The sequence below is a fragment of the Nerophis ophidion genome, linkage group LG18, assembly GCF_033978795.1.
Source record: "Nerophis ophidion isolate RoL-2023_Sa linkage group LG18, RoL_Noph_v1.0, whole genome shotgun sequence".
NCBI lineage: Eukaryota > Metazoa > Chordata > Actinopteri > Syngnathiformes > Syngnathidae > Nerophis > Nerophis ophidion.
In genome coordinates, this window is record NC_084628.1 from 49,881,535 (window position 1) to 49,898,592 (window position 17,058).

General features: G+C 40.5%; 1 protein-coding gene across 3 annotated transcripts in view; it reads left to right on the forward strand.

Annotated features, from left to right (window-relative positions):
* The window catches only part of LOC133537305 (centrosomal protein of 164 kDa-like), a 64,567-nt gene that overhangs the window by 14,914 nt on the left and 32,595 nt on the right, over positions 1 to 17,058 (forward strand). For 2 of the 3 annotated variants that reach the window (XM_061878322.1, XM_061878321.1), the window contains exons 5-15: positions 593 to 769; positions 3,129 to 3,236; positions 3,306 to 3,386; positions 3,476 to 3,556; positions 4,982 to 5,032; positions 11,105 to 11,229; positions 11,397 to 12,029; positions 12,889 to 13,060; positions 13,146 to 13,223; positions 14,922 to 15,044; positions 16,824 to 16,967. In XM_061878322.1, the coding sequence (XP_061734306.1) occupies positions 593 to 769; positions 3,129 to 3,236; positions 3,306 to 3,386; positions 3,476 to 3,556; positions 4,982 to 5,032; positions 11,105 to 11,229; positions 11,397 to 12,029; positions 12,889 to 13,060; positions 13,146 to 13,223; positions 14,922 to 15,044; positions 16,824 to 16,967 (1,773 nt within the window). The remainder of the gene's footprint in view (positions 1 to 592; positions 770 to 3,128; positions 3,237 to 3,305; positions 3,387 to 3,475; positions 3,557 to 4,981; positions 5,033 to 11,104; positions 11,230 to 11,396; positions 12,030 to 12,888; positions 13,061 to 13,145; positions 13,224 to 14,921; positions 15,045 to 16,823; positions 16,968 to 17,058) is intronic. The other variant, XM_061878323.1, reaches the window with a different exon arrangement.

The following is a 17,058-nucleotide window of genomic DNA, read 5'->3' on the forward strand; positions in this document are numbered from 1 at the left end:
AATTTAAAACTGCTATTTAGTCAACTAAAGCGGCCCTATTGGCATGTGTTGCAATGTTAATATTTCATCATTGATATATAAACTATCAGACTCTGTGGTGGCTAGTAGTGGCTTTCAGTAGGCCTTTAAGCACAAATTAAGAAAAAAATATAATTGTTTTAAATATAATTTTTATTTTTGTTTTTATAAATCATTTTGGGCACCCCGGCAATCTGTGTTTCCCAAGCAGGCAAATGATGAGTCTGCCCCTGCAAAAAAGTGTTTCCTAACATATCCAGACAGATATTTGAGATATGTTGGCCTTTTCTCTATATAGGAAACAGTTTACTTTTTTTGAGTTTAGCTTATTAAAAATGAGAGCAAAAACAAAAGTGTTGCTTTTATATAAATGTATATTGTACAGTGTTTTGCACATATTGTATACTTTGCAGTCTAATGTTTGTTTCACTGTCATTAAATGAAGTGTTAAATGTCATCTCACAACTTTTCTTGTATGTGTGGCAAAGATGCAGATGTTGATCACATCAGGGATCTTCTTTGCTGGCAATCTAGCAATGCATCTGAATCTATTGACAGTCTTTCTCCCTTCCAGGGTCAAAAGAGTTTGGCTTTGGCGTCCTTGCAATCAACACGGGGATGCCTGCTTCCTCTCAGTGGTCTTGATGCTCCTGTGCTTGGCCCAATATCTGCCTCTGGATCTGCTTCTGTCTTTTCTCGCTCACTTGGATCAGGGGGACTGGAACCTCTCAAAGCACCTGGGCTTCTCGGGGTAATCCTTTAAGGCATAACATAACAAATGGATTTTAAAATCATTTTGTATCCCACTGGGGGTGACTTGGGGGAAGATTATAGATCTATCAGCAATATTTTTTTTTATATCCCTAATGATGTATTTTTACACAACTTTATATATATATTTATATTAGGGTCGTACGGTATACCGGTACTAATAAAATATCATGTTACTAATCAATTGAAAACGGTACTACGCTACCTTTAAAACCCCCCCCCAAAAAAACAGTACTATTTATGCTGCTGTGTGGCGGTGACTACAGAGCCGAGGCCCCTGACGTTGAGTGTTTTAACACACACATACAAAGTGCATATAGGTAATAACATCTTGGAGAGGAAGAATGGCAAAAAAACTACAATTCTACTGGCCAATAAAGAGTGTGTGAAGTGCAATATGGAGGTATTTGGACTTTAAAACTAACAATTAAAACTACAATTCTACTGGTTATTAAAGAGGGTGTGAAGTACAATATGGAAGTATTTGGACTTTAAAACTAACAATTAAAACTACAATTCTACTGGTTATTAAAGAGGGTGTGAAGTACAATATGGAAGTATTTGGACTTTAAAACTAACAATAAAAACTACAATTCTACTGGTTATTAAAGAGGGTGTGAAGTACAATATGGAAGTATTTGGACTTTAAAACTAACAAAACTACAATTCTACTGGTTATTAAAGAGGGTGTGAAGTACAATATGGAGGTATTTGGACTTTAAAACTAACAATAAAAACTACAATTCTACTGGTTATTAAAGAGGGTGTGAAGTATGATATGGAGGTATTTGGGCTTCAAAACTAACAATAAAAATGATGCTTTTAACAAGGAAGCACCGCGCTTCAAGTGTTGTTTTAAAACACACCTCACCAAATGTGACGATAAGTATTACCACCTTTGCCTCAAACTTAGTTAAACATTTAATTAATGAACATTCAAATCTGCACACTGAGTTATAAAGAGTGACAGGTAATAATGTAGTTGTTACACCTGTCCTGCTGTTCTGCTCCGGTGCAGGCTGTAGTCGAGGAGCACAGGGCAGACATTCCTTCGAGGGCAGTTGTTTTTGTCGGGGGTAACGTCCTTCACTTTACCTGGCAACGGGTCTGCTAAGCTCGGCTTATGAGTCAGACTGAGGAGGCCACTTAGTTGTGACAATCGATTCATTATTAGTTTAGCAGGACACAACCAGACCCATTCAGTACTCTACTTCGCAGTGCCCGCGCTCCCTCTCTCTCTCTACTCGCTCACCCACTGATGTCACTCAGCCAACATGTTGCCATTCTCGCTAACACACACACACGCTATCTATTGACAACGTTAACCAGCTCCTTTGTTGTGCACATGTAGATACATAACATGTAGATATGTAGACATGCACACAGCTGCTTGGCTTGATGCCAAATATTAGCAGGACTAAAACCGCCCAATTAGCATCAACATGTAGATACATAACATGTAGATATGTAGACATGCACACAGCTGCTTGGCTTGATGCCAAATATTAGCAGGACTAAAACCGCCCAATTAGCATCAACATGTAGATACATAACATGTAGATATGTAGACATGCACACAGCTGCTTGGCTTGATGCCAAATATTAGCAGGACTAAAACCGCCCAATTAGCATCAACATGTAGATACATAACATGTAGATATGTAGACATGCACACAGCTGCTTGGCTTGATGCCAAATATTAGCAGGACTAAAACCGCCCAATTAGCATCAACTAATGCAAGTGAATTGAATGCATTTTGTAACAAATTCCTATAATTTGTGTTTTATCTTTGACAAATGTTTGTTTTAACTGTTTATATGTATGCATACATATATATATATATCCTTACATGTATATATACATGTACAATATACATACCGTTGTGGTCAAAAGTTTACATCACATAAAAACAAGAGTTGTAGAAATGATTATAAACTCAAGACAGCCATAACATGAGGTTATTTTCAAGTGGATGTAAACTTTTGAGCAGCACTGTATATTTTTTCCCTGCAGTCCACCTAGGATCAATAGACTGAGATTGACTGGTTTGGCACTCCTGATCTAAAGTGTTGGATTGTGCAGGTGGTCTGTCAATGAACACCTTTATGTTTTGTCCAAGTGTAATGCTGCACTTTTGAGTTTGACACAATGTCATTTGGACAGCAAGAAGTGGAAGATGCCTGGTGGGATACAAAGTAACTATTGTGTCTCCCACGGCTGTAGCCTACAAACCACTTGGTTTTAGAGAGATGCAATGTTTTCAATGTGAAAGACATATTGCATTTTGTACTGGAGACACAGATCTTAGCAGTTGTGTTTGGTCTGTATACTCTGACAGGGTCTGTGTAGCAGTGCCTTTTCTAGCCTTTCAAGCAACAAGAATGAAGAAAAGGTGTTTCTTACCTTGCCTGGTTTTGATGAGGGCGACGACATCTTAGAACATGAGGTGCAGTGGAAGCAATACAGATGTTTGGAGTAGGCAGCCACTTATCCTACATTTCATCTCTTTTTGCAGTCAAGCCAGAGGTCTTCGGACAAGCAAATAATGAGCCACCATCTGGACCTGGGTGACTTCAGAAAAGGTGTTCAATATGAGGTACATGGACCAATGACATTCAAACAAATCTGCTTCATACAATTTGTGTAACTCTTGGTTTTGTCTTCCCTCATCTACGTCCACGTCAGGAAAGTGAGGCTAGTGCTGCAGCAAGGGCAAAGGACAGAACACTTTCTGGAGGACACAACTCTGAGCCTCCCTCACGACAAGTACGCTCACACATTTTTTTTTTTTTTTTTTTTTTTTATCAATCCAACAAAGCACTACACAGCAATACCATAACAATGCAATCCAATTCCAAAAGCAAAGCGGAGCCAGCAACACTCAGAACTGCAATAAACAGAACAATTGAGAGGAGACACAAACACCACACAGAACAAACCAAAAGTAGTGAAACAAAAATGAATATTATCAACAACAGTATCAATATTAGTTATAATTTCAGCATAGCAGTGATTAAAAATCCCTCATTGACATTATCATTAGACATTTATAAAAATAATCAAAAAGAACAATAGTGTCACAGTGGCTTACACTTGCATGGCATCTGATAAGCTGGACAACACACTGTGTCCAATGTTTTCACAAAGATAAAATAAGTCATATTTTTGGTACGTTTAACAGTTCAAACAAATTTACATTATTGCAATCAGTTAATAAAATATTGTCCTTTACATTTATAAAAGCTTTTTTTTTATTTTTTTAAATCTACTACTCTGCTAGCATGTCAGCAGACTGGGGTAGATCCTGCTGAAATCTATGTATTGAATGAATACACAATCCTTCTGAATCGGAAAAATATCGTTTTTAAATCGAGAAAAATCGATATATTATCGAATTGTGACCCCAAGAATCGATATTGAATCGAATCGTGGGACACCCAAAGATTCACAGCCCTAATATATATATATATATATATATATATATATATATATATATATATATATATATATATATATATATATATATATATATATATATATATATATTTATGTATATATATATATATATGTGTATATATATATATATATGTATATATATATATATATATATATATATATATATATATATATATGTATATGTATATATATATATATATATATATATATATATATATATATATATATATATATATATATATATAACTACTTCTCTTGTTGACCTTTTGTTTCGGACTTGATTAAATGTTTAGGAAGCATTTTATTTAAGTAATATAGAAATTGATTAAAGCTGTTTATTTAATGGAGAAATGTAGTTATTCAATATACTGGCATCCACTGTTGTTAAAAAAGTATTGATTCTGAATGGAATCATTAGCCCCGACAATCAAATCCCATCGTGCGGTGCCCAACGATTCTAACAGCAATTTTTGTTTAATTTAGTCTACTAGTTAGATTTCATAGCTACGCAATTCATTCAGGTACAGCGCTCCAATTTTCTGATATTTCTCTATCTCTTTATCTGCACACTAGCAGAATAGCATTAGACACTTTTAGGCATGGAATGGCTTCTGTAGACGTTGCTCTTGTGTTTTGTGTGTTTGACAGAAACACTTTTTAACATGTGCATACAGCTAGATGTCACTTGGTGCTGTATCTTGTTATTAAGCTGTACACAATTTTTTCTAATTGCAGAACTCTGAAGCCAGTGATATCATGAAGAGTACATCATCCATAAATGTGAAGGTACTGTGATAATTAAATATGGCTTCTAATCTTCAGTCACCTAAATGTTTATTTCCTCCAAGGGGGTATTTTTTTAATCTTGTTTCAGCAGTTTGTCTGTCTGCCTCTGAGCTGACTTATAGACTCCTGGACAAAGTCTTAAGACAAGACAAGTATTGACATTTGCACAGGTGGGTTGTGACCAGATTGAAAGTAGAGCATGACAATGACAGAAACAGAAGCAAGACATAGGACTAGTTGTTCAAGATCCCTAAATATTCAGCACAACAATTGAATGGGGTTGGTGATGTTTTCTTGGAGTGGGTGGAATGTGGCAATAATCACGTGGTGCCACCAGTACGACACATCAGTTGTGTTCCCCGACGTCATTGGGTGTTTTGGCCATCCATCACAAGACACCCTCTGCCGAGGTTGGCCCACCACAGTCACTAACCAGACCTGTGTGTGTGTGTGGCATGGTGGCAGCACGTGGTTATTTGCCACGTGCTGGGTTTCAGCCACAACAAGTGACTGCATTGTTCTGCTACGGTGGAAAGTTCTTCGATTGTCTTCCTTTGGGTCTGTCCTCTGATCCCTACTTCCTTCAGGAGCCTCGTGGTGGAAATGGCTATAAAAGCCTCTACAGCCCACCTCCACTGGCCACACCTTAACGTTCCAGCCCCGTGCGTCTGCTTCAGCTGCTAAGTTGGCATATCGCAGCCTCTTCCGTTCCAATTCTTCATCGATGGGGTCCTCCCATAGGACCATTAGCTCAACCATGAAGACAGGTAGGTCGCTGCAACTTCGGGTGGGAGGGTAAACCTCTGGCTGAGGTCTACCCGAATTTCCCAATCCCGGGCTGCGTTCAGTAGTCCTGAGTCTGGAGGTGATGGCTTGGTCTGCCGTTCCTCTCCTTTCTGGATGAAAGTTGTTTTGCGTGGGAAGGTAGCCTGGCCATTCAGAGGCATGGCATTGGTGATTACTCTCTTATTCTCAAGTTGGGCAGCCAAGCACTTCAGTACCTGGTTGTGGCGCCAGGTGTATCTCCCTTGTGTCAGACTGGTCTTGCAACCACGGCTCTACGCAGGGGCAAGAGGGGGCAGAGCCCCCTTAAATAAATCTCTTGCCCCCTCAAATCAAAATTTGAGAAAGCAAATTTTAATAAACTCCCAAAATTACTACATTACAAGTTGACAAAATTATCTGCACTAGCGGAAAAATCCGCCGAAAAAGGGAAACACACGATATAGTAGTGTCGGCTTCCCTCTCATTCCTCCCTCCCCTATGTCTTGCACCCTCAAATCAAAATTTGAGAAAGCAAATTTTAATAAACTCCCAAAATTACTACATTACAAGTTGACAAAATTATCTGCACTAGCGGAAAAATCCGCCGAAAAAGGGAAACACACGATATAGTAGTGTCGGCTTCCCTCTCCTCCCTCCCTCCACTGTGCGTGTATTCACCATTCCACAGGCTGCGCAGCAGACACACACCCCTCAGCCCTCAGTAAACATCCAATCACTGTTGCAGTATGAAAGTAAAAGAAAAGGAAAAGTTGTCTACATGTATCATATACTTGTTAGGATGGGTGTATTTGTGTAGTCTTATCTGTCATAAACACGTTTATCGTCGCAAACTTTCGGTGCTACGGAGTTCCTTTTTTTTTTTTTTTTTACAACTTGACGAGAGCAGTGACAGCGGAGGCTCTGAGCAGCAGTGGTTTGGAAGGCAGAGAGCCTCCACTGTCCCTGTAACAAGCTACAAGTCATTTATGATGCTGTTAATGAGGGTAAAAATGAAACATAAGGTATATATCCTGCTTAGCAGTCCTCCTCTGCTGTCCTCTGTTCAGAGCGGAGTCCATAGCAACGGCCCGTTTTACTTAGCAACGGTCTGGCAATCGACTGCTGGAATTCTTTTTCTGTTGTTTTTCTTGTAATTCTACATAGCCAACCTTTAATGTTTCAATCTACATTTTGTAATAAACAAATTATACGTTTCATTTGATAAGACCAAGACACCTAAATACAAAAACACAGCCGTTTTCATCAATTTACAAGCAAGTGTGCAACACACGTACATGGGAGTGAATGAATGTTGTGCCCAGATGAGTGCCCACGTCCACTGCATGTGACAAACTGAAGACAAGTGACCTGGGTCTGACAGACCCCTACATAAAGCCCCGCCCCCCCAGGCTGTAGTCCTGTACTGTTGTTGTTTTTCTTCATGTAATCACAGCGGGTTTTTTCTGTTGTTGTTCAAGCTTACTTATTTTCTGCTCCAGCGCCCAGCAGCTCACAAAGAGAAAGTTAATGCTCTGTAATGCATCCATTTTTAGAGCATTTAAAAAGTCTAGTCCTGCTCCTGCATGTAGTTGTAGTAGCAATGATGCTACTGCTAGTACATCAGGGACAGCAGCTAGCAATACTGCACCTTTAGCACCAGCAAGCACTGTTTCTCCTGCACCAGCTCCCTCCGTCCCCCCAACAAGTGCTCCCCCAAAGCAGCCTGCTCAGCTACCCAGTGACTTAAATGGCAACGCAGCATCTCAGCCAAGACTGGGTGGCTACCCAAAGCGTGCATTTGGTCCAACATTAAGATCATTCAATCCGGCCTGGTAGCGCACACGACCATGGCTCGAGTATTCTGTGGTGCCAGACGCCTGCTTCTGTTTCCTCTGTCGGAAATATGGCAGCGCTGTTAATGTTTCCCCCCCTGAGGGATGGCCACCTTATTGTGGTCAGGGGGTTTGTGTGCCTCAGTGACCTTAAGAGCTATACCAGCAGGAGCTTAGTCTTCTGGTGGGACACCCAAGTTGGACAGGTCTGAAGGTAGAGGCCTGACAAAGTGCACTCCACTACTCCAGGATGGCGTTGGACACATAGCTAAAGACCCATTTCAATGAAGAAAGCATCGTTACTATAAGCACAGGAAAAAAAGTTCTGGAGCATGATGTGTACACTTGATGCCCCCTTCACATTTCTGACTGCCCCCTCATATAAGCATGCCTAGAACCGCCCCTGCTTGGAACCCAGCAAGATGCGATTGAGGGTTGCTGGCGCTGCAGACTGGAGACAGGCTGGGTCGTCTCCATACCAGAGATGTCGGTTGGTTGGAGAGGGCAGGACATCATATGTGGCTCTGATGATGAAACTTAGTCTGTTAGACTCCATGCTCCATATTTCCTTCCACATGATTTGTCTCCTCTCACTTCATCATTTTTATTTTTTTTTTCCCCCGTTGGCCTCAGTCTGCACCCCCACTCCATGGCCCAGGCTAAGACCGATTTTTTTTTACTTTTATTTTAATCTTCTATTCTTTTCTCCCATACCCCCCCTGTTTACCTGTATGTCATCTTTTTTGTAAGGAGCGCTGGAAGCCGGCAGACCCGTCAGCAATCCTGTTCTGTCTCCCTGTAATGTCTGTCTGATCTTGAATGGGATTGTGCTGAAAATTGTAATTTTCCTGAAGGAACTCTCCTGACGGAATAAATAAAGTACTATCTAATCTAATCTAATCCAGCGGCCTTGCTGGGTTTGGGAGACTGCCTTGGCATACCAGCCTGCTTCTTCCTGGTGGCGCACTTCCTCCACCACCATGTAACACTGTTTGGTTGGAGTTGCCTTTTGCCACGTGGGTGCTGTTGCTTCCAAACCAAGGCCCCACTACATCCTGGTGTCTGAGGGCAGTCTTTGCCACTGCAACTGCTGCCGATGGATTCCATTTCCTCTTTGCCGATAGGGTTGGAACAGCACTTATATATATATATATATATATATATATATATATATATATATATATATATATATATATATATATATATATATATATATATATATATATACGAACCCCGTTTCCATATGAGTTGGAAAATTGTGTTAGATGTAAATATAAACAGAATACAATGATTTGCGAATTCTTTTCAACCCATATTCAGTTGAATATGCTACAAAGACAATATATTTGATGTTCAAACTCATAAACTTTATTTAGTTTTTGCAAATAATAATTAACTTAGAATTTCATGGTTGCAACACGTGCCAAAGTAGTTGGGAAAGGGCATGTTCACCACTGTGTTACATCACCTTTTCTTTTAACAACACTCAATAAACGTTTGGGAACTGAGGAAACTAATTGTTGAAGCTTTGAAAGTGGAATTCTTTCCCATTCTTGTTTTATGTAGAGCTTCAGTCCTTCAACAGTCAGGGGTCTCCGCTGTCCTATTTTAGGCTTCATAATGCGCCACACATTTTCCATGGCGGGCCAGGAAAGTACCCACACTCTTTTTTTTACAAAGCCTCGCTGTTGTAACATGTGCTGAATGTTCCTTGGCATTGACTTGCTGAAATAAGCAGGGGCGTCCATGAAAAAAACGGCGCTTAGATGGCCACATATGTTGTTCCAAAACCTGTATGTACCTTTCAGCATTAATGGTGCCTTCACAGATGTGTAAGTTACCCATGCCTTGGGCACTAATACACCCCCATACCATCACACATGCTGGCTTTTACACTTTGCGTTGATAACAGTTTGGATGGTTCGCTTCCCCTTTGGTCCGGATGACACGATGTCGAATATTTCCAAAAACAATTTGAAATGTGGACTCATCAGACCACAGAACACTTTTCCACTTTGCATCAGTCCATCTTAGATGATCTCGGGCCCAGAGAAGCCGGTGGCGTTTCTGGATGTTATTGATAAATGGCTTTCGCTTTGCAGAGTAGAGCTTTAACTTGCACTTACAGTTGTAGCGAACAACTGTATTTAGTGACAGTGGTTTTCTGAAGTGTTCCTGAGCCCATGTGGTGATATCCTTTAGAGATTGATGTCGGTTTTTGATACAGTGCCGTCTGAGGGATGGAAGGTCACGGTCATTCAATGTTGGTTTCCGGCCATGCCGCTTACGTGGAGTGATTTCTCCAGATTCTCTGAACCTTTTGATGATATTATGGAGCGTAGATGTTGAAATCCCTAAATTTCTTGCAATTGCACTTTGAGATACGTTGTTTTTAAACTGTTTGACTATTTGCTCACGCAGTTGTGGACAAAGGGGTGTACCTCGCCCCATCCTTTCTTGTGAAAGACTGATCATTTTTTGGGAAGCTGCTTTTATAGCCAATCATGGCACCCACCTGTTCCCAATTAGCCTGCACACCTGTGGGATGTTCCAAATAAGTGTTTGATGAGCATTCCTCAACTTTATCAGTATTTATTGCCACCTTTCCCAACTTCTTTGTCACGTGTTGCTGGCATCAAATTCTAAAGTTAATGATTATTTGCAAAAACATTTTTTTTTTATCAGTTTGAACATCAAATATGTTGTCTTTGTAGCATATTCAACTGAATATGGCTTGAAAAGGATTTGCAAATCATTGTATTCTGTTTATATTTACATCTAACACAATTTCCCAACTCATATGGAAACGGGGTTACTATAGAGTGGTGGTCAAAAGTGTACTTTGGTACTTGAACTTGAACACACACGTGTAAAGAACATGACGTCATGGCTGTCTTGAGTTTCCAATCATTTCTACAACTCTTATTTTTTTGTGATCTTAATAAATGTTAATGGGCCCTAGTGTGTGAATGTGAGTGTGAATGTTGTCTGTCTATCTGTGTTAGCCCTGTGATGAGGTGGTGACTTGTCCAGGGTGTACCCCACCTTCCGCCCGAATGCAGCTGAGATAAGCTCCAGCATCCCTGCGTCCCCGAATGGGCCAAGCGGTTGAAAATGGATGGATGGATGGATGTCTTCTTTCTGTTTGTGTCATGTTCATGCTCTACTTCCAACGTGCTCACAAGCCACAGTGCCAAAGTGTATACTTGCAGTATGTAAATGAACTGAAATCTGCGGAGGCAGGATTCTTATGAAACATCAGGTCTCGCAGGGCATGTGGCTTTTACACAACAATAGAGACCCATAGTTTGTGGCCGCTACTTTTACTTTTCTGTTGTTTCCTCTTCTGTCACCTGTCTCTTCCAGTAATTTTGTTCAACTTTAATACAAGACGTCCATGGTTCAAAAACTTGCAAGAGATAAACTATCTGTATGCTGTACAAACATCTTTTTTTCCTTTTTATGTTCCATGTAGCTGTCGGAAAATGTATTTGACTTCAACGATATGTCGAGCTCTGTGAGTCTACTGGAGCAAAACTACGACAGAGACAATGTGATGGATGCGATGGGAAAGTATAGCAAGGTTGAGGCTGCCAAGAGGTATGTTCCTTTCCTACTTTTTATTTCTGCAGATGCAATTTTTCATTTGTGAATTTTTAAGTGTAATTGCCATAATTCTGTGGATTTAGTAGATAGTAAAGCTGTAGACGCACAGTGCAAACTTTAAAAAGTGAACATTTTACTATATATAATAAATATCTCTTTAGGAATGTACTGTCCACAGACAAGAAAGAAGTTACAGTTTCAAAAGGCGAACAACTTGTGGTAGCTCAGGCCCTCTCTTCACACACGGAAGTAGACCTTCTGAAACAACCCGCTGCTGAACGTCTATGCTCAGCTGACAACCTGCAGAGACCTGAAACTTCTCGAGGTCGGCTGTGCCGAACGTCCAACACGCAAGTGAAAGCATTGGAAACCTCCAGATGCAACTTTGTGCAAACATTGGAAAAAGAATCCAATTTTGCAATCTGGAAAAATGAGGAAGAAGGCGAAAGGGAGGTAGAAAATGAGTGGGTGAGGGCTGAAAAAGAGGAGAATCTAAAAGTGAGAAAGAAAGATGGAGAACTACAGAGTGGTGATGCGAGTCAGAAAGGGGACGAGGACACAGATCAATTCATTAAGGAGAAGAAGAAGAAGAGATCCATTTTTCCCCAGGAGGCATTGTTCAGCAAGGAGAAAGAGTGTTTAAAGGAGGAGAGGGCAATATCTCGCTTCCGTAAGGAGTTGAAGAGAGAAGAAGATGCAGAGAAGGAGCAATTTACTCGGGAGAAGGAGAAGAGACCAGCTTTATTCCAGCAGGAAGAGGTGAAGCTTGAAGAAGAGGGTGAAGAAAAACTGAGGTAGGTAAAACTATAGTCCTCTCTCTCACACATTGTGTCTTCATTGTTTGATTTGTGTCAATATTTACAATTGTCAGGTTGTTAAAGTCCATGTTGTTTTTTTAAGTGATGTCCCTATCTGTCTATAACTACTAAGTATCTAGTATAGCTTAAACGGTATACTACCCAGTGATTGCAGTGACTAAAAGCCAGTCCATGACAGTCCAGTTAGACCAAGATTTCTGCACCCTTGAAGTAGTTTTTAGCATTATTAAGCTATCCATGTAGGCCATTGATAAAGGCAATGGTTTCATTTGCCAAAGGTAAGGTTGCACTACCACAACCTGACCATTATGTCAAGTTGATATACATGTCTGCCAAAGTCATGTGAAAACAGATATGCCCTTTTTCTATATTCATGTATAACTCGGTTGGTAGAGTGGCTGTGCCAGCAACTTGAGGGTTGCAGGTTGGATTCCCGCTTCCGCCATCCTAGTCACTGCCGTTGTGTCCTTGGGCAAGACACTTGACCCACCTGCTCCCAGTGCCACCCACACTGCTTTAAATGGAACTTAGATATTGGCTTTCACTATGTAAAGCGCTTTGAGTCACTAGAGAAAAAGCGCTATATAAATATAATTCACTATTTATTAATCCATCCATTTTCTACCGCTTATTCCCTTTGGGGTCGCGGGGGGCGCTGGTGCCTATCTCAGCTACAATCGGGCGGAAGGTGGGGTACACCCTGGACAAGTCGCAACCTTATCGCAGCAATTTATTAATCATTGTTAATCATTTAAAAGAAAGTACACTTTTCATGAGTAACCCATTCTGTATGAAAACCAAGGTGTGACTGTACTCGATATATTTTTGTTGTAAGGGAGGAGAGCGACATTATGCTGAAAGATTTACGTATGGCACTGGAAGAAGAAAAGAAGGTGGAGGCTCAGAAGAGGCTGGACATTGAGCGTATGAAGGCTGAGTCAGGAGACGAGCTGCCAGCAGAGACAACCAAAGTGCATGAGGAGAAAATGAATTATTTAAAGCAAGAGGTAATTAATGGTGATTATGAAACAAAGAGCAACACTAAGCTCATCCATGTGGTCATTTAATGTCTAACAACCTTTTTTCACAAAGGTGATCACCTCAGAGAGAACTTGTAGAGAGCTGATTCTTCCACATCCTCAACAGCAGCTCACAGAATACCACAAAGAGGTTAACCAAACACCTTATTCTGTCTGTCTGTCTGTGTGTGTGTGCATAAATGTGTGTGTGTAAATACAGTGGTGGTCAAAAGTCTACACACACTTGTAAAAAACATGATGTCATGGCTGTCTTGACTTTACAATCATTTCTACAACTCTTATTTTTTTTATTGGAGCACATACTTGTTGCTCACAAAAAACATTCATGATGTTTGCTTCTTTTATGAATTTATTATGGCTCTACTGAAAATGTGAGCAAAGTCAAAAGTATACATACAGCAATGTTAATATTTGCTTCCATGTCCCTTGGCAAGTTTCCCTGCAATAAGGCACTTTTGGTAGTCATCCACAAGCTTCTGTGCACATTTTTCACCACTGAATTCCTGCCGTTCAGCTAAATGTCTTTCTTTTCGACATGGACTTGTTTCTTCAGCATTGTCCACACCTTTAAGTCAGGACTTCGGGAAAGCCATTCTAAAACCTTCATTCTAGCCTGATTTAGCCATTCCTTGACCTAAATGTGTGGGATCATCCAAAAGTAATGTCAAGTATCAAAGAAGAGAAGAATAAGTGATTATTACATTTTAACAGAAGTGTAGATAGAACATGTTGAAAGAGAAAGTAAGCAGATATTAACAGTAAATGAACAAGTGTATTAATAATTCATTTTCTACCACTTGTCCTTAATAATTTTGACAAAATAATTGAATGATAAATGACACAATTTGTTACTGCATATGTCGACAGCTAAATTATGAGTCTTTGTTTATTTACTCACTGCTAAAAGACAAGTTTTAAGTCCTTTATTCCAAATGCAATCTAAAATCTTAACTATTTAATTTATGAAAGAAGAACTGAGGCATAAAAAATGGTATGCACTGAAGCAGATAAGAAAGTTGCAGACGTATATTCATTTTTAATAGAGTTGAAATGAGGCATTGTAGATAAGTCAAGTAGGGACCAGTGATCAAAATCTCCCTGGTTTCTGGGCAGCAGTGGAACAAAGTTGGCTTTATAAAGTTCTCCAAACGCGTGTGTGACCTGGACACCCAAATATGTGAAACTTTGCGAGGCAATTTTAAAGGAGAAATTGTGCAGAAGATATTTCTTTGCAGCAAAATTTAGAGAAAATATTTCACTTTCACCCAAGTTTAGTTTGTAGCCAGACACATGTTCAAATGCTTGAAGGTTACTCAAGGCAGCCGGGACTGAGACGCTGACGTCTGAGACATACATAAGGAGGTCGTGTGTGTAGAGCGAGACATTGTGTCTACATGTGTCCGTAATGAGCGGCTTGGTACGAAGCACAATTGACAGAGGCTCAGTGGCAGGAGCAGAAAGGAATGGACTCAGGGGGCAACCTTGCTGTGTAGAACGACACAGGCAAAAATATGCTGATATTATTTGTCCTCAGGAGGTGACTAAAGGCGCTTAATCCATGGAATAAAACTGTTCTCCAGAACATAAAATAGATCATTTCACTCCTCTCAGTCAAATACCTTATACATCACTGCTCCTTCCCTGTACAACATATTGAAAAGACAGGAGATTCAAAAAGGGGGGCCTATTCCGAATGAACCCAGTTTGATCGGCATTAATAACAGAAAGAAGGACTTATTTGATTTTTTCATTCATTAATTGTGTTGTATTTCTTGTTTTTGGACCGTCTACTACACGTTTTAAATTGACCTGTACTGTCACCGTGCAGCTGTCTGATTTGCTCCTGGAAGTGCGAGAGGACGTGCAGCGTGAGCATGAGAAGAAGCTGGTGCACCTGAGGCAGGAACACAGGAGAGAGCTCAACAACATCAGGGAGAAGCAACTGGAAGAGGTTCAAGCATAAGCATAGTCTCTCCTCTTGTGTCTGAAAATATGTCAACATAATGCACCCCTTACATTTGTACCATATATGTTGACGGGACAACCTGGAAGAAAAGACATAAAAAGAAACAGGCAGCTCAGATCCATCAAATAACTCAGCCATATTCCACAAGAAGCAGATGCACTGCAGTACTTGCTGCGGATCTTGTTTGGAAGCTGCATTGAACCAAAATGCAGAGTGCATTTACTGAGCTGTGGACGATTGCACTGACAACGCTGATCATGCTCAGTTGATGGTGTTTGTGAGCTTTTGTGATGAGTCAAAATGGAGTTTTTGGAGTACTGATAGGGACCAAAACTGATATCCCAAATGGTGATATAAGTTATATACCGCTATCTTAAACAAAACAAGCAAAGTGCTTGTGGCAAGACAACCAGTGTTGAAAGTACTCAGATTATTTTGTTGTAATTATTATCATAATGTGTTGTTTATCTTTAAAAAAGAAATAGTTAGCCGTTACTACGTCAAAGCAGTTTTCGTTCATTTTGTTTGATAATGTTAGTTAGGTTTATAGCTTCTTACGTGTCATTAGATCACAGTCGATCAGTTAACATAAACTCTGGGAATACCATGAGTCTGTTAGATTGCTGGGCTCCAGGATTGGAAACATTGACGTCTCCTATACACGGGGCGCCTTATGGCGACCCATCAGCGTGTGCTGAAAACAAAGTTTTGTTGTACTTGCGCAATGACAATAAAGAGCTATCCTATTCATCTTTTTTGGTGAATTAGAATTACTGAAGTAGATTTAATGCTTTGCGACCTGTAGAGTTAGTAGTGAAATTTGAACTATTCAATGCTCAGTCAACAAATAATAAATCAAGCCTGATTAAATAACATATCAGGGAGAAGGAACTTGATATCATGTCTCTCACAGAACCCTGGCACCAGTCAGAAGTGTATTCTGCCCTCAATCAGGCCTTTTACTTAGAAGCAGCTCACAGCGCTGGTCGCGCTCCTGGTTTAGTTGTCATCAACTGTCAGGATTTAAAGTTGACCCCCATTTCGCTGCCGAAAACATCTTTCTGCAAGTTTTTCGCATTAAAATGACTTTTCTCATCTACTTGTCCCCTAAACACAAACTTGTTTTCATCCTCAAAATGTCTGATCTCCTCACGACACTCTGTACTACCTCCCCAATACCATAGCCCCGGGAGATGAACTATTCATGTGGCCACCCCCCACTTGTCATCCTGCTGCAAATGTTCTTTGTCTCCCTCCCTCAACATACAACATGTTGACGTCCCCACACATTCTAGAGGAACACACTTGACCTGGTTGTGTTGCCCCATCAATAACCTGCAGCTTTACAAGCTCAGTGTTTGCCTTCAAGAAGTTGTGTCATTGGAGCTGCCCTTTCCTCGCCCCCCACCAAACTACAGCAGCAGTCATTTCAGATGAAAACATTTTATTTGAAAAATTCAGGGTGAACCCCGCCTTCTGCCCGAATGCAGCTGAGATAGGCTCCAGCACCCCTGTCGACGGTTCTGGAAAAAAAACAGTTGTAGCTCAACATAAAGATCACCCCAAGCACAACAACCTTTTTGAAAAGTTCCAGTGCGGTTTTCAGCCAGAAACAGCCTATGTCAGGGTCACTAATGGCCTGTTGATGGCAGCTGACACGGTTACCCATCTGTACTTCTCCTCTTGACCCTGCTGGCAAGGGACACATGTGATGCACAGAAAATATGTGTTTTTAACTTGAAAATGCGAATCTGTTTGCGACAGGAACGTGTTCAGAGAGAGCAGTTGTTTCGTACTCTGCAAGAAGACAGAGAGCTTTTGCAGGCCTCACATGATCATCAACTGGAGAAACTGCGCATTCAGCTTCACAATGAGATGGAGAAGGCCCAGCTGACATACTCGCAGAAGGTGAGAGCACACATTGTTATCAATGCCATGTTTGGCGGCTAAGTGTTGAAGTCTTGTCAAGGAAGAAGGAAGTTGGAGATGATGAGTATGA